General features: G+C 40.1%; 1 protein-coding gene across 5 annotated transcripts in view; it reads left to right on the forward strand.

Moving 5' to 3' along the window:
* The first annotated feature begins 251 nt into the window (after positions 1-251).
* PCDH9 (protocadherin 9) overlaps positions 252-18,379 on the forward strand; it is a 696,978-nt gene continuing 678,850 nt past the window's right edge. For all 5 annotated transcript variants that reach the window (XM_030036363.2, XM_030036364.1, XM_030036365.1 and 2 more), the window contains exons 1-2: positions 252-845; positions 2,075-5,244. In XM_030036363.2, coding sequence (XP_029892223.1) covers positions 2,209-5,244 — 3,036 coding nt within the window. In that variant the 5' untranslated portion in view covers positions 252-845; positions 2,075-2,208. The remainder of the gene's footprint in view (positions 846-2,074; positions 5,245-18,379) is intronic.

An 18,379-nucleotide genomic window follows, 5' to 3' on the forward strand; every position in this document is an offset into this window, starting at 1 on the left:
TCTTCCGCGCGGCGCGGAGCCGCTGCGCCGCCCGCCCGCCCCCGCCGGCCGGGCGGGCCGGGGAGCGACGTGCCCGGCGGCCAATGCCAGGGCCGAGCTCCGGCAGCCACCGCCCCCGCCGGCGCGGGCCAATGCGGTGCGGCGGGAGGGGGGGCTTCGCGCCGCTCACCCCCTCCCTCTGGGCTTATTGAGAGTTATATCAAGAATTTCAGTTCAGAGAGAGAGAGAAGGAGAGAGCGTGTGCGAGGGAGAGAGGCTGGGAGGGAGGGAGAGGGAGGGAAGGAGGGAGAGAGAGCGCCGTCGCTTCCTCCCGTCACTAAAGCAATAACCTATTAGGATTTTTTTATTTTAATTTTTTTTTTTTTTTTTTTTTTTTTTTTTTTGGTGGGCAACTATCACCCCAGAGGTAAAGAGGGAGAGAGAAGCACCGCCAGACCAACTCTTGTCATTTCCAGTAAGAAGTTGCAGACTTCATGTAGCTGGCTCTGCTCTGCCGAGGGAGGGATGGAAACCGTGTGCAGTGCAGAGTGGAAAATACCCCCGGTCTAAAGAAGTGCACCGGATTTTTGCTTGCTGTTTGTTTGGGTTGTTGCGTGCACGTTAAACGCCCGAAGGATCGCCGCTTAATAGAAATGAAACGTGGAGAGGATGACTAACGACGGAACTGTGAATTTGTTCCCTGGAGTTGCTAATTTGCCACCCCGAAGCAACAAATATCTCAAGGAGGACGCGTTTGGCTGCTGCTGATTTCTCCAAAACTGGTGGTTTACCAGATGCATTGTGCTGTATCTGCTGGAACAGATCATTGCTTAGCTGCAGCAGATCGTCAAAGGTAGACAACCAACGTAAGTGCAAAGTTACCCATACACTGTGATGCATTTCATTTAAAGGGGAAAAAAAAAAAAAGAAAAAAAGCCAACGCGCAGTGTATTTCTCTAGGGAAAGAATCAGTGTTTCGGATTCAGTTGATGTTGGTGGCAAAGGCTCACCTACTCGCTGTCTCTGCATCCCTACCTGCATCACTCTGCTGGAAGTAATCACGGGCATCAGCTATCGTGCAGCTTAATGCAGATAAGATTAGTGCTTAGGGGCTGCCCGGTTCCGCCAAACTGGAGGTGCCGGCAGCCTTGCACCCGGATAATTCGCCGTTAGCAGAGCATGCAAACAGAAGTCTGGCTGTAGCTTGCCTTTTTTTTTGTCACCTGCATTATTAGTCTGCAGTATTTATGTGTGGCAGCTGCTAATAACATCCTGAAGGGAGATCAGTGTCAATGGGGAAAGGCTGCACCTTTTTCCTCCTCTCGTCATCAGAAAATAGATTCCCGCCCCCCCCCCCCCCCCCATCTGTAAACATGCGGGCTGCTCCTAAGTTGCGTTTGGAATTTCCAGCCTCCTGATGTAGACTGTGTTTAAAAACAAAGAAAGAAAGTTTAAGGTTATTAAACAGAAGGAGAAGTATCCAACATCTGGACAGGAAACATTGAGCTGAGAGTGTAAGAAACTGTAAGTCCTGTTATTGTCTCATCAGTTAACAGGGATGTGAAGTAGCCAGTGACGCCTGCTGCAGCAGCAGCATGTCCGGGTGGTTATTTCCCAGTACCAAAGCTGTGGAGGGGGATGCGAGGCACAAGGAGCAGAGAGAAAGCTGGTTTGCAAGAGCTAAAAAAAATACGTGTGGAAGCAAACAACAAATTGCATTTGGCAGCTGACATAGCAGTTAGAATCCAGAAGTAGTGCGGGAAGATTTTTTACTTGCACCAAATGACTGGGTGGAGGAGGGTAGCGGGGTAATGCACGTTACGGCTTACACGGTGTACCACGAAATTATTCAGAAAGTACGTGTTGAAAACGGTAGCTACCCTTAATCCTGCAAGTAGTTATTTCCATTCTCGCTCTGTGCAAATGCAGCCGACGGGATATTGGTGCATTTGTCCGGAGGGATTGCTTGTAAAAGGGAGCAGTGGGAAAACGTACTGCTGCAAGCGTGCATTGCAAAAACAGGTAGTAGTTGGCGACTGTGGATTTGTCATGCCTAAAAAACCAATAATGCTGTTCTGTGTGGTTGTGTTGACAGTGCTGTCTCCAAATAAGAAATGAGATGTAATGCATCCTGCAGTCCATGCATGCCTCCTCTTGCAAATCGCACATCATTCCTCTCTGGAAACCTTTAAGTCCTAAAATCCGGGAAAAGAGAATAAAAACATTATCATGGACCTGAGGGATTTTTACCTGTTGGCCGCTTTGATTGCCTGTTTAAGGCTGGATTCTGCTGTAGCTCAAGAACTTATTTACACTATTAGAGAGGAGCTGCCTGAAAACGTACCCATAGGGAACATACCAAAGGACCTGAACATTTCTCACATCAACGCTGCCACGGGGACCAGTGCCAGCCTTGTCTACAGACTGGTGTCTAAAGCAGGGGATGCCCCTCTGGTCAAAGTGTCCAGTAACACCGGGGAAATCTTTACGACATCTAACAGAATAGACAGAGAAAAACTCTGTGCTGGAGCTTCCTATGCAGAAGAAAACGAGTGTTTCTTTGAACTCGAAGTGGTGATTCTCCCCAATGACTTTTTTAGGCTGATCAAAATAAAAATCATTGTAAAGGATACTAATGACAATGCACCCATGTTTCCATCCCCTGTCATCAATATCTCCATCCCAGAAAACACTCTGATCAACAGTCGCTTTCCAATCCCATCAGCAACAGATCCCGACACAGGTTTCAACGGTGTGCAGCACTACGAGTTGTTAAACGGGCAGAGTGTCTTTGGACTGGATATTGTAGAAACTCCCGAAGGAGAGAAATGGCCTCAGCTGATCGTGCAGCAGAACTTGGATAGAGAGCAAAAGGACACCTACGTGATGAAAATCAAGGTGGAGGATGGAGGTACCCCCCAGAAATCCAGCACAGCCATCCTGCAAGTCACAGTAAGTGATGTCAATGATAACAGGCCAGTGTTTAAAGAGAGTCAAGTAGAGGTTCATATACCAGAGAATGCCCCTGTAGGCACTTCTGTAATTCAGCTTCATGCTACAGATGCAGATATAGGAAGCAATGCAGAAATCAGATACATTTTTGGTGCCCAAGTCGCCCCTGCAACCAAAAGATTTTTTGCTTTAAACAACACCACAGGGCTGATTACAGTTCAGAGGTCCTTAGATCGAGAAGAGACTGCTATTCACAAAGTGACGGTGCTGGCTAGTGATGGTAGCTCTACACCGGCCCGGGCAACTGTTACCATCAATGTCACTGATGTAAACGATAACCCTCCTAACATAGACCTCAGGTACATAATAAGTCCCATCAATGGCACAGTGTACTTATCTGAGAAAGATCCCATCAATACAAAGATTGCCCTAATTACGGTTTCAGATAAGGACACTGATGTGAACGGCAAAGTGATCTGTTTCATTGAGAGAGAGGTCCCCTTCCACTTGAAGGCCGTTTACGACAACCAGTATTTGTTAGAGACCTCTTCCCTGTTGGACTATGAGGGCACCAAAGAATTCAGCTTTAAAATTGTTGCTTCTGATTCTGGCAAGCCCAGTTTGAACCAGACTGCCCTGGTAAGAGTTAAACTGGAGGATGAAAATGACAACCCTCCGATTTTCAGCCAGCCTGTAATTGAGCTGTCAGTTTCTGAAAACAACCGACGTGGTCTATACTTAACAACTATTAGTGCCACAGATGAAGACAGTGGGAAAAATGCAGACATTGTTTATCAGCTCGGCCCTAATGCCTCCTTTTTCGATCTGGATCGAAAGACAGGAGTTTTGACAGCCTCCAGAGTTTTTGACAGAGAAGAGCAGGAACGTTTCATTTTCACTGTTACAGCCCGAGACAATGGCACCCCTCCTTTGCAGAGTCAAGCAGCTGTAATTGTTACTGTGTTGGACGAAAATGACAACAGTCCCAAATTTACTCATAATCACTTCCAGTTTTTCGTATCGGAGAACTTACCAAAGTATAGCACGGTGGGGGTGATCACGGTGACCGATGCGGATGCCGGGGAAAATAAAGCAGTGACCCTTTCCATCCTGAATGACAATGAAAACTTTGTGCTGGATCCGTACTCTGGAGTTATAAAGTCCAATGTTTCTTTTGATCGAGAACAGCAGAGCTCCTACACCTTTGATGTTAAGGCAGTGGATGGAGGGCAACCTCCTCGCTCTTCTACAGCGAAAGTAACCATAAACGTCATGGATGTTAATGATAACAGCCCCGTTGTCATCTACCCACCTTCTAATACTTCTTTTAAGCTAGTGCCACTCTCGGCAATTCCAGGATCGGTGGTAGCCGAAGTCTTTGCTGTGGATATAGACACTGGCATGAATGCCGAGCTTAAGTACACAATTGTAAGCGGAAATAACAAGGGTTTGTTTCGGATTGATCCAGTGACAGGTAATATCACTCTGGAAGAAAAACCAACTCTTAATGATGTGGGGCTGCATCGCTTAGTTGTCAACATAAGTGATTTGGGTTATCCCAAATCCCTGCATACTCTCGTGCTTGTATTTTTGTATGTAAATGATACTGCTGGAAATGCCTCTTATATTTATGACTTGATACGCAGGACTATGGAAACGCCTTTGGACCGGAACATAGGGGACAGTAGCCAGCCCTACCAAAACGAGGACTATCTCACGATCATGATCGCTATTGTGGCGGGTGCCATGGTTGTCATAGTGGTGATATTTGTCACGGTTCTCGTTCGCTGTCGACACGCATCCAGATTCAAAGCCGCCCAGAGGAGCAAGCAAGGTGCTGAGTGGATGTCTCCCAATCAGGAGAACAAGCAAAACAAGAAAAAGAAAAGGAAAAAAAGGAAATCTCCGAAGAGCTCTCTTTTGAACTTTGTGACCATTGAGGAGTCCAAACCTGATGATGCAGTTCATGAACCTATCAACGGGACAATAAGCCTTCCAGCAGAGCTGGAGGAGCAAAGTATAGGAAGATTTGATTGGGGCACAGCACCACCAACAACCTTTAAGCCTAACAGTCCTGACCTTGCCAAGCATTACAAATCTGCCTCTCCGCAGTCTGCTTTTCATCTCAAACCTGACACTCCAGTTTCAGTGAAAAAGCACCACGTGATTCAGGAACTCCCGTTGGACAACACCTTTGTTGGTGGTTGTGACACCCTTTCCAAACGCTCTTCCACTAGTTCAGATCACTTCAGTGCCTCAGAGTGCAGTTCCCAAGGAGGCTTCAAGACAAAGGGCCCCTTACACACCAGACAGGTAAACGAGCACTTTTACTGGTCTATAAGTACTGCATACAAGTGCCCGATCAACCAGTATTAAAAGTGCCACTAGGTTGTGGGGTTTTTTTGTTTCAGTCTAATTTAATTTAGTTACATTATGGGGGGAACAAAAAAAACAAAACCCAAACAAAACAAAAACAAACAAAACCCAAAACTTGACCCCGCTATCATTTACCTGGGGCTTAACCATGCATTTGTAAAATGCCTCTGATACTTTGGGCTTTGAAGAATACTGATTGTTAAAGGACTGTTATGCATCTGTGCATCTGCACATACATGTGCATAAACAAAACTGAAAAAAAACCACCAAAAGACTTTTTTTTTTCTCCCCAGTATTTGAGTGTCCAAATGTAAAAGTTATTGAAGAAGAAAAACTGTTTCCTTATATGCTAAATTTCAGTCAGAAAACTTGACTGTTTCAAGATTGAAGGGATATGTACATTCAGTTTCAAATTGCAAAGTGAGTTGGCTTGAGTTTCTTTTACAGTTCAAGCTGATTTAGAACCTTGCTAAGTTAGTGTTCCTGAAGGGGTTAATTTTTTACCCTAAGAAAGACGGCCAAATTTCCAAGCTACTTCATCTGTGAAGCACGTGGTTTGTTGGTAGGATATAACTAAGCCATACGGAAGTCTTCCTCTGTTTTGCGTTCAAAACGATTTTGTTGTAATAGATGAAAGTTGGTATCGCAGAGACAGTTTGTTGCGTATGTTAAAAAATGGCCAAAGCATACTTTTGAAAGGAATGCATTCTCTGAATACATCTGAATTATGCAGGAAAAAGAAGTCAGCCCATTGTAAATATTTTCTCATCTTAGTAATGCATAAGTGATCTGTCATAACTCATTTTAAACTGTGAAATACGCCATATGAGGAGGGATTAGGAGGCTGAGAAACTCATATTTCAACCAAATCCAGCATTAGTTTTTCTTAGGTCTAATAATTCCTTGCTAATAAAGATTTAAATGCGGCGCTGTCTTAATTTATTTTAGGGGGGCTTGCCTCTCGCCACGGGCGGAGCGGGGCGGGCCGGCCTGTAGATGGCACCAAGGTACCGCGTCGCTTACGCTGGCCCGGCGCCAGCCCTGCGGTAGCTGGGGAAGGGGGGGGGGGAGGATCAAGCTGATATTACAGCCAAAGAACCTTTTATTTAATGATAGTTGCACTGGAGTGGTCAGTAGTTAAGTTTCCGCGCGTTGCGAGGCAGCTTCTTTGGCGCTTCGCTTTCGCCGCACCGACGTCGTAGGCGTTAAGGGTCGCGTTCGCGTTCCTGCTGGCGCCGTGCTCTCCAAGTGATGGTGGTTTGTCTGAATTTATTAGGGATGTGAATCCTAGAGAATCAAGTGAGACACATTTAGGCTTGTCTTTGCAAAAAGATTTTGACAGTAGCCAAGTTTAGGATAAAGTCATCCTCTTGCTGTTGCATTAGCCTTATCTGAGATGAATGTGACGTTCCCAGAACTGTGTCTTGACTTTGGGTGTCTGTAAGGTGTCACGCTAACAAGATGCCAAGAATAAAACAAGCACTTGTGAGGCAGTTCTGCTAAAGTAACTGCTCTAAAACAACTCGTCCTTACAACGAGACACTGAAAAACATCGCAGAAGATTCTCACAAAAGCTTAACCTTTCTAATGACTTTAAAGAAGGGTATGCTCCCAGAGCCGTCGTCAGGCTGTTACACAGCACCGTACACGTACTGTCAGCATAAGTTAAAAAAAGAACCAATTTAAAAAAAAAAACCAACAAATTTATAGGAGAACTCTGCGTAATCTGTGGTTACTCAGCTGAAGTTTTCTCCCCAGTTTTAGTTACCACATGTAACACCCCCAACCCACACATCCCTTTTCTGTTCTGAGATGTTGTTAATTTAGCTTAAATTAGCTTTCCAGACTCTGATAGGAAACTCAGACTTAATCCCCCACAGCATCTAGAGCCAGTTGAGACCCAAAAAATGATTTACCTGACAGAATGTATAAGCTCTGCTCAGTGAAATTGAATATGAGGGGAAAAAAAACCCCAACTCCCCAAAAAACTACTGGCAGTATTTTCAGTCACCTGTGTTCATTATATTAAGTACACTGGTTTCAGTTTAACAATAATATCAGTCATTATACCTGTATATGGACCTGATTCAAATTCCACTGAAGTCTTATTGAATCCTTTTTGAAGTCAGCAGATACTCGTACCGTATGACTTGTACCGCTCCCTGCAAAGGCTGAAATATTGTATGTAACTGAAAAATATAACTCTTTCTTAGGTAGACAGTTGTCTAAACTAAGCTTGTGTATTTTTATTCTGTGGGGGAGATAGCGTCTTTTTTTTTTTCCCCCCAGTGAAGAGTGTTACAGGACATAACCTTTTTATGCCCCCTTGTCACTTTTGGCTGGGGGAGTATAGCCAGCGATGGCAGTAATCATTAGCAGCCTTCCTATTATTCTGTCTGTAATTCCTGAAATGAGGATGCATTTTAGCTAATATTCATTGGCACAGGAGTTAAACACACCTTTCATAGGTCTTTTTTTAGATTTGTGATAGAGTATGGCTTTTAAGCAAAGTATTCAGACTTAAAAATCTTACTGAACAGTAGTGTATGCTAATGCCACAGTATCTGAAAAACATTTTTTACAATTCCTTTCGGAAGAGATACTTAGTTCTGTGCCACTGTACTGTTTTCTTGAGGTTTAACATAATTAATTTCTCTGTATCTAATGTTGGAAGTTGTATTAAGTTACCTATATATTCGGCAAGTTTTCTTTACGTGGTTTGCAAAGGGTGTGGGAATTGTGGAGGATGTTAAGATAGGGAAAGAAGAAATATAGGATTAATATATATCTCAGAAATACTAGCATCCTCCATTTTTACTTACAGTTTCTTTCAGTCCAAGGTAAATACACATGCAACGTATCTTGCAGATACATTAATATTAATAGAGAGCTGAGACCTAAGTCCACACTTGGACTTCATTCAAGCAAAATCCCGTTAATGTTAATGGGAGCTTGGCCCTAGAAATCTGTTAGAACTGGCTCCTAAGTCAGAAAGGTTTTAGAATTCAAAAATAATTGTTAAATACAAATTTCTTAGTATTTTTTTGCTGGGTAATTTCTGTGCAATCGTCAATAAATTTAGTGGAAATTCTGTGGTTAAGTCTTCACATGTCACTTTGAATTGCACAGGCTGATGTTTCAGAAGTACCCAGTATAAAAACCAAAGCCTTCTTCAAGTGCCTATCTTGCAGTAAACCTGGTGGATGTTCTGAAAAGAGCATTTTTGAATACTTGAACTTGGGATTGTTCTAAATGCTAATTCACATAATTAGGAGTACGAAAAGGATGTTGCACACCACCAGCTTATATAGCTAAGCTTCCAAAATCAGTGTTATGACTCATAAAGAATACTGAAATCTATGCAGGCTTCTCAATCAGTGTTCTTTTCAGTATTTGATTGAACTTTAAAATGCACTTCAAATTAGTAAGTCACTACACCAAACAGCTACACAGAAATACAGTAGAAGACGACATGTTGTATTCTTCTGTGTGAAAGGCCTCTTAATAAAAAGCAAATAAACAGACAAAAAACTCCCACTCAGTGTCATTAGATTAACAATAGGTTAAATAGTAAAAGAAATTAGGGCCAATTTACCATGGTTATCCCAGTTTTAAATTATAACAACTTCATTTAATCAGATTTGAAGTGCAGCAGTGACAAATAACACAGGTTTAAAAATATGTGTCAGTATGGGTTATGAGCAAAACCTTCAGTCTTCATTCCTAATCAAATAGCATTTAGGCATGTGCTTAACTTTCATTTAAAGTGGTGGGACTGAAGCAGATCCTTAAGGTCCAAATGACTTTAGATGTTGTCTTCAAGAAAGACAGCTGTAAGCACACTCTAAGCACTTTTCTGAATTAAGATGATAATTTATAAATTTTGGAAGTGTGCACAGTTCTAGTAGATTCAGGAAAGCTAAATACATGTTAACGCTATCCTTTTATTTCTGTGCTCTGATGGCAGAAATTAAGGATTTGGGGCTTGACTGACACATTAAATGCATTCCATACTAAGGTATGTTTTTAATCATAGAGTCAATAGCATCAGCTCTATGGAGCTTGCTTTACTCCTTTTTCAGTCAATGGACTTCTTGCCTGATCAAGGAACGAGTAGCCAGGCTCCCGCTGATCAATGCACATCACTTAAGCTTTCTGTGGCAAATGTAACTGATGTTATCTTACTCTGGAGTGTTTAAATTTGTAACTTTAGGGTTTATGTAAGAGAAAAGAAAAGGTGAAAACATTAATGACTCTTAATTTGCTATGCTGAGAGTGGCAATTTCAAGGTGCGTAAGTTGATGGAAATCTGCATTGGAACAGCAGTGCAGAGTCTACGTCACCTGCAAATATTAAAATTCTGTAACCATAGCATTCCGTAATTCTGTGCACGGTATTATTTTTAGTGGCCTTGTTTTACTGCTTAGTATAAAAAAAATACAATTCCATTATTTCTTTTTTATGCTTAATTTCTTTTACGTATTAGCATGGATATTAGTCTTGGGTGAGGACTAGTCACCTGGAAAAACGTCTGCATGTAAAATTGAATTGTTTTCTAGTTCTGTATATTTATATATCTGTATCTATACTAAATATTAGAAATGGTGAAAATGTACAGTGTATTTTTTCTATCCTTGTATAACTGAAAAATAGGTTAACAGATTTTGCTCAACTGTCTAAAGAAATTCATCTTTCAGCTGAGACCAAGCATGGAAAATTTCAGCTGAAAAGAAGAATTTTTCAGAAAGTTAAGAGCATGTGAAAACTGGGGGTTATAATGGAAATCTGAACATAACCCTAAGCTATAATACCATTTTCAATAGTGACAGTAGAAATGCTAAACTAGAGTAGGGAACATTTTGTGTATACAGATACAGACAGTAAAAGCTTAGCAAGCTTCATTTCTCTTTAAACGTTTCCCATGCAAAAGATTTTTATCAGAATCACTGGGGTCTCATCTGTCCTGAATGTGCAAAGCCAAAGTTTCACAAATGCTAATAGGTTTGTGCCACACACGGGAGTGAGAACCGGATCTTGAGAGTTTAATGCTATTGGAATTTTGTGATAATGTTCTTTTGTATATAGGAACAAGGGAGGATCTTTTTGGTTTCCATTTCAGATTTTGACTTCCAAAGAATCTATTCTTCTAGCACAGCAAAACCATATCAGCCACACTTTATTGACAGCCATTTTATTGTAGCTAGAGGCTTACAGTAAGCTGTTTATTGCTGTTCCCTAACTCGGTTGACAGCAATTGGGGAATTAATTTTCTTGCCCCTGATGTGCTTTCTTGGGTATAAACAACAGATGTTAAAGATATGAAAACTGTGACCCATTTACATTCAGCAGCTCTTTACGGGCACAGTCTACCTGTCTGAAGTGTAGGTTTCAAGTCCTAAGTAAGATTGCTTCATCAGTTGTAGGATTCTTATTTTTGCAATAGAACTGCTCATCTATACATAATCTGTATGCGGGCAGATACATAATACCGAATGGACCAATCCTCATCTAGGCAAATTCAGTTCAAGAATAGCCGAGTTCAAGTTTCATTTATTTCAGGAGATGCTGTGCCTTCTTACTGTAGCATTTAATTGCACCGAACATGCAGAATATAACTGACAAAATGGACATACCATGTTCTGAAAGATGTAACAGGAATTGCAGGTGAGACCTGAATTTTTGGTATCACTTCTCCCACAAAATATCGTGGTGGTCTGTAAAATCTGTAGTCAGAAGTTTCCTCAGTTGCTACTCAAGTACAGCCATCTCACACACATTCTGTAATGCCCGTGTCTTCGCTGAAGGAAAAACAAACATACACAAAATCATCTATTACTTTCCTCTTCTTTTATTACTGCTTTGACTTTCCACCCTGTGGTGGAACGTATGTAAAATGATTTATCCCAATAGACTGATGTGGGCATTTAAGCAGTTCATTTCTGGTTTACATGAGGTAACATTCCATTGACTGGAAATAGATTTCCCAGGCTGTAGATAAGAAATGAATGGATGCTATCATATTTTACTGAAGTATGGGGGGAAGGTGGAATCTTTTGTTTGTTTCCATTGGCATCTTTTAGCAAGACATTTGCAACATAAGGGGCTTTAGCATCTTACCTAGCTGAGAATTTAAGTGCTTGTCTAGATGCAAAATGCGTATCATCTTGACTGTTCCTTTAAAATTAAAATATCATACAAAAAAGTTCCTTCTAGTATAGTTGCAATAATTTTGTTGTAACGAATTGTGTTGTAGTGAGCTATAAACTCTCTGTGGAAACAGAAATAGCCGTTACCGACAGAAGACACCTTAAATTGGTATTACTGCACTATGGCATTGGTCGTGCGATTATGAAGACTTCAAATAAATAAATAAATAAATAAAATTGTTTTGTATAGCAACATTGTTGTAGCCATACAACACCAGTCTAGATTATTCCTAGGACCTAAGGATTCAAGGAGGCATTGGAGCCACCGTAATTTCAATACTAAATTCATATTGATCTTACTAAAAATATCTGGACTTTCAAATCTTGGAAAGATTTGGCCTGCATTCTCAATTTAGTTTTCAGGTTTTGTGAGTACCATGAATTATGTGTGATAATACAGAGAAAGGTGGTTAAAAATCTGGTTTGTAGTCATACTGAGGTGTCTAAATCGTACCAGTCTCAAAAGTTACCCATTCTTTGTTTCTTGTTGTTGTTTCTTTTCCAGCTAGTGAGTTGTGGGGGAGACTTGTTTTAAAGTCTTGGCATGGGTTGTCCTGCATCTTCTGTTGCACAGAGGGAAAATTGAGTAATTCAGCGTTTTTCAGGATTTGTTGGTGTGTAGTGTCTGTAGTTTCCTGCGAGCTGATGTTGTAGTTTTGCCATTTCTTTTGTGAAATGCCACACTGATTTTTTAGTGCACAAATATTATTACTTGTTGTTCTGGAATATGCACACTTCTCGCTACAAGAGGAATATAAGGAGCTCTTTCTTAGAGTAACAGTTTAACATTTGAAGCTAAATCCAAACTGGGGTAAAACGGATGATTTACACCATCTGCAGCTCTTCCTGATGTTAACTTCTTCATAAAAGCAATAGGATGATGTTGAGATAATATTTCCAAAATCTAAAAAATATGTAAAATTAATTGGGAGTCAAGTGAATTAAAAATAATTTTATTTTGAGCTGAATTTGATAAAATGTGGAGGATCAACTGTCAGATTTTTCTTCCTTCCTTTGTTTCCTCCCCCAGGTTTGCAGAAATAAGACTTAGGTAGCATTTTAAAATAGCAACCTCTCCTCACTCCAAAAAATTAAATTGGATATTCTCACTGGCTTATAGCTGAAAGAGGATAGCTATTGATATTGATTTGTAAAACACTTAGTAGCCTCAAACTGGTATTTGTCCATTCTTCCTCATTCCTTCCAGCCAAATCAAGTGTTAGATACAACAACTTTTATTTGTAATTTTGCAGGATATTCATAATACCTCCTAGGCTTTCATGTGTTATTAGTAAGAAAGTTCTGTGATTGGTTTTCTTAGTTGTTAAAAACTGTTAAATATCTGCTTGTACAATATTTTCAATCAAATGAGCTACTTTAGCCTATGCCTTGTATGGTCATATAGCCTTTAAAACACCAAAAAAGGTAAGAGGAAGACCATTTCAGTTGTGAATGGTATTTGCCATTCTGATAGCCTCTTGTTGATTGGTAGCTAACAGTAATACCTCTTAAATGGCTAAACCTGATAGGTGCAAATTTCTGTCTCATTATCTATGCTCCTTCAAAACACATAAGGTTTTAGAGGCAATTGTGGTTTTGATGTAAAGGTGTCTGTAGGATATATATGTTTCTATATATGATCTATATATCAGGTTATTATAGGAAGTGTTCACTCAGATTCCTTAAGGATTTGCTACTGAACTTGATGGTGGAATACTTTCACCACTGAGGTTTATGTGAGTCTCTATCTTCTCCTACCAGTATTTTTTGGAAGAAAGTTTTAACAAAAGTTTGGTTTTACAGGAAGGGGTCCAGGAGCTCCAGAACAGGGTGCAGACTCCTGAATTTTTATTTAAGAGAACACCTCCTTCCTGTGTAGAATAAGCCTGAAGGGAAGTGATATTTAACCCATTTTTAGTAGCTTTCCATTCAGTGGGGCTAGTTTTGGTAATACTGTTGTTATGCCAGCCCCTCTCCTTGCAGTATGTAATTAATATATCTGAACATTATGGTTGCTTCAAGTGCCCAACTTCTGATTGTGGAGCCAGCCTAATTTCTGTAAATGATGTTCACCAAAAGTATAATTTGTATCATCTTCAACAGTATACTTAGCTGGCAGCGCCTGTGCACACAGTACCTGATTTTGCTTCTGTGGACATTATGTTGGGATTCATCTTGTCTAACTTCTAATTGTACATCAAATCTAGTCTGCTTCACTGGGTTCATGATTTACTCCACCCTAAAGAAAATATTCTGGTTTAAACTGGTTGCCAAACCTGATGGATACAGTTGGGTAAGATGCATCCCACACCAGTGAAGAGTCTGATCCAGTGAAGAGTATGACCGTGTCATCCATACTCTTCCCTTTACCAGTGAAGAGCATAATCCAGTCCAGTTTTCTCACTGAAGTCGAGAGAAAGGTTTTAAGGGTGTTTATTTCTTTAAGTAAAGGTATTATTTGAATAGTGTTTATGTGCACAAAAATGTATAATGTGCACAGCTGCCTTTGGGAAAGTCTTCTTTAGATTATGGCTCAAATTCAAAGGCTCCCAAATCAACAGAAGGACTCTTAGTGACTTTTTATTAAATTGTTATCTGGCCATTCGTACAGCTGTCTATTTTAGGAAGATGGTGCAATGAAACACCGGCTATTTTGTTTTGGTGCTGTTCTGCATATTTCTGGTTTTCTTCAGCGCTGCATGTTCCTTGATACCTCGTTCTGTGAATGTGAGTAGAGAAAAAGGGAAGTTGTAAACTTTTGATCTCTACCCTTGGTCACATCTGGCCATTCGCATTATAGTGTAAAAATGCTTCTTTTGCCTCTCTGGTTTAGCTGTGTGTCTATAGCACTATAGATTTTCAGTCACTTGTCAGATTGTTTCACTTTCGCCATTTCAAAAATGCACGTCAAAATATCAGTGAAGTGCTAGTGTTACCAGTAAGAGAATTTGAAATTGCCTTCAGTTTGTGACAACAGTACCCTGAAACATGTATTGCACTGAAGTTGGTGGCATCCAGAGCAGCAGGAGGTAGACTATGCACCATTAGAAAAGCCCTAGTCATCTCCCATATTTTTAACAACTACCAGATAAATAAGAAAATAAATGAAATCTGCATCTGCCTAAGGACAGTAAACCTTGCCTGTTGAAATTTAATCTCTCCCCTGTACAGGAGATGGACTTTCCTGTTTGAGATTTCATCAGTTTCATTTCAGAAAGCTGTTACATCTGTCAAACATCTCAGTTTGAAATGAACGCCTGATTTTTTTTGCCTTTGTATGCTACAAGAGCACCAGGTTGTCAATCAGCAGAAATACAAAATGAGACAAGATAGGTGATCCGCTACTATGATTGGCATTTTATTTTTATTTTACAACCCCTTTTTTCTTCCTCGAACTGCAATGACTTAAAAATGGCAATGCTTGTCTATACTGTGGAAACAGATGAGAAACATGGATAGAGTGAAGGGAAGCCACCCTTGGTTTGCCCTGATCCTGTTTGTCTTGACTTCTGATGGCCGTCCTTTTGAGACTACCGATACAGTCCAGGTGGGCAATGAAGCTGTAGCTGGCTATCGCTATGAATTGTGTGAATGTCAATCTCGTGTGAATAAGTTGAAAATATATTGTATGAATGAGATTTAAATACATTTACTTTTGCTTTTCTTCATTTTTGCTATAGAATTAATACATTGCAACAAACCTCATGCAGCCCATAATATTTAACCAGTAGAGCAGGACCACTTCTGGGTGGGCTGTGTAGGCTTTCAAAGTACGTCCAGGCAAAGGGGTGGTCCAGAACCTTCAGCAAGTAATTTGAATCTCGTAACATTTTGGGTTTTTTTAATCTGCTTCCCTGATTACAGATCAGAACTTTTGTTTCTTAATGTGATTTTTCGAATTCTGGACTAAGAAATTGTCAAAATGGTAGGTGCTTTTCGAGAGTTTTAAGATACTGATGCACTTCTGTGGTTCTGTGATGTGTCTATTGATAGCATCCCTGCTGAACATCCCTGGATTTCACTATTACTCAGCTTTGCTCAAATCTAGGCTTTGGCCTTCTTCTGTGCTTTAGCAGTTGATTAAGAAATACTCTAATCTGACACAGAGTACCAAGAAACTAATGGCTTGTGGAGTATTTTAGTCTTCAAGCTTCCACTATAAATGATACGAAAAATAGTGTCATTTGGCTGATGCTTAAATACATCCCTTTCTTTTTTGAGATATTGTTCCTGTCCTTTCTTGTTTCTCTTTTTAATCTCCTCTTTCATTCTCTGAGCACACTTATTTTCATAAAACATATGTATGCACATATTAGAAATCTGAGATTTCCCCTCAAATGAATACTATGACAGTAGAGAAGTGGCACATCTTGTGTGCGATCGGTTGTAGCACACCTGACTCGTAACCACACGTTGCTGTAGGTAAGGACTTTTAAAGAACCAACTGGTTTCATTAGGATTTGAAGCATTTGGAAGCCTATCTGGATAGAAGTGTAATATGGGAAGTAAAACACTTTCTAAACTAGATAGACACTTGCTTTGACATGCTCCAGTAGATTTAAAAGAATCAAATTAGAATGAATTATAGTTATTAATACAAATCTGAGAAGAAAATCCATTCCTGCAATATGTAACACACATTTTCCCTCTGTAGCTCGGTGGCATACTACATTTGGACTGCGAAACTGAGCTGAAGGTTGGGCAGAGGAGAAACTAGGGCCTAACTTCCTAACTGTGGATTTGCAGAGCTGTTGGCTGCGACAGCTTCTTCTGGTGATAGTGGGAACTGAGGGAGTATATGTATCTGGCCCTAAGTTGCATGTCAAAATCTGAAGTATGTTTAATTTAGTGGGCTTGTAAGTACTAAAAGCAGTTATAGGATGAACAGAGATGGCTGGTTTTGTAGTGTTACGCATCTGCATTTTAATACTGACCAAATCTGATTCACTTGTAATTAATTTTATATAGGCATCCTAGATGTGCATTATGGAGGAGTGAAACTAGTTCCGTATGGTATAATGGCTTGTATGAATCATTTGCCCTCAGAGCAGTTAACATCTGTATTATAGACACACACAACCAAAATCCTCTGTATCTATCCTCACCTACAGCTGCTGGAGTACTGTGCAATACCATAGTACCAGCTAGCCTGCTGGATTTCACCAGCTATTTTTGTAGCCATCCTGCATCTGTCATAGTTAAAACAAGTAGACAAAATATTTCCTTAATATATGTTTTGCTTGCTTGCTTTTTTTTTTTTATAAGATTGTTCATACTTTTCTCACAGATGGCATAATGCCTTCACAATTTGTAAGAGGTGTGGTATCTCACTGAGACTTATGATAGAAAATTGATTCTGAAAACAACAGCAAAAAATGTAAATCACAAAGCAGAACAGTGGAGATTGCAACTCAGTAACTGGATAGTGCTTCTTGAATTCAGCAATTTGAAAGGGAGACTGGGATGAGAGATGAAAACATTCATGTATCTTTACATTTCAAAATGGTTAAAAGCTCAGTGTGGATGTCTGGATTTGTAGGAAAACTTATTCTTTTAATAAGAAAGCTGGCAGTGCTGCTGTGATATACAGAATGTCAGTGATCCTTGCGTCTGCTTGTTTAAAGCAGCATGCTGAGCACTTTTCAGCAGAGTGGTTTCATGCAATGCCTACTAAGATGCTTTATAGATGGTGCAGATCAGCTCCAGACAAAGTACTTCTTGTTGCCATTTATGATTTTTATCTGTCATAAATATGTCACAGAAGTAATTCCCAATTTCAGAACTTTCTTTCTTTGGATCAGTGGTGACCACATTAAAAAACATTCTGCATTCACTATCTTGCACTTGGTGTTTTTTAACATTTTCATGTCCTAGTGCTAAATACAAGCCTAGCTTGTATTCAGTATTGTTGAAGTTCATTTTGGGAAGCCTCTAGCTACTGAAGAGTGTTATATCTTACTTCCTGCCGTCCTCAGTAAAGATAGTTGAGGGTCGGGAGAGCCCTCTGCACGGTGTGCTGCTGCTTGCTTTTTCTCATGGCATTTGGAGTCTGATAGGAATGCTGTGATAGCACCTTCAATTAAAAGCCACAGGCAACAAGCATAACAAAGAGAATCCTTAAGACTGCTTAACATTATGCCATTGCCTCGACTAGAATAAAACCAGCATGAGAATAAATTGGCTATGTTAGCTTAATTGTGATCTTCACCTAAGTGCTGCCCATGAGACCTTAGACCTAGCAGACAACCCTAGCTGAAATATTGAGGGGCTTTTTTTGAGATTGCTTAAATTTATCATATTTCCATTAGAAAACACTAACACAATTCTATTCCAGTTTTAAACCCTTAAGCTTTTGCTGCCTGTTTTGGGTTTTCATTACTTTTACATGTACACAGTTACACAGATAATGAGAAACCTGCAAAACCTGCATATCACTGCATGTAACATCGCTCTGCAACTATTTACCACCTCATTAGTTTTTTCAATAGCAAAGATAAGTTAGCATTCTGTCATGAAATTTGAACTGCCACCACATCCAGCTGAAGCTTATAAGCCACGGCATAATAACTTTCACAAAGTGCATTAACTCTTGCACCAGAAGATGCAATCTTGTACACACAAAAAATTCATACCACTTTTTATATCCGTGAAGCCAATTTGTTTGACATTTTCTCCTGTAAATTTTGCTGCTCTTAGAAATCTTTCAAAATACAAAGGGAGAAATCTAGTTTTTGTGTTATTCTGCACAACTCAATTGAGTGAGATAGGCTTGATCTCATTTACATTTGGACTGTGCTGTACACTCATTACTCTTTAAACATGATGTACCTTTTTCTCATTTTTGTTAAGGCGCTATCTTCACTGGA

Source organism: Aquila chrysaetos, chromosome 14, assembly GCF_900496995.4.
Source record: "Aquila chrysaetos chrysaetos chromosome 14, bAquChr1.4, whole genome shotgun sequence".
In the NCBI taxonomy this organism is placed as follows: Eukaryota; Metazoa; Chordata; class Aves; order Accipitriformes; family Accipitridae; genus Aquila; species Aquila chrysaetos.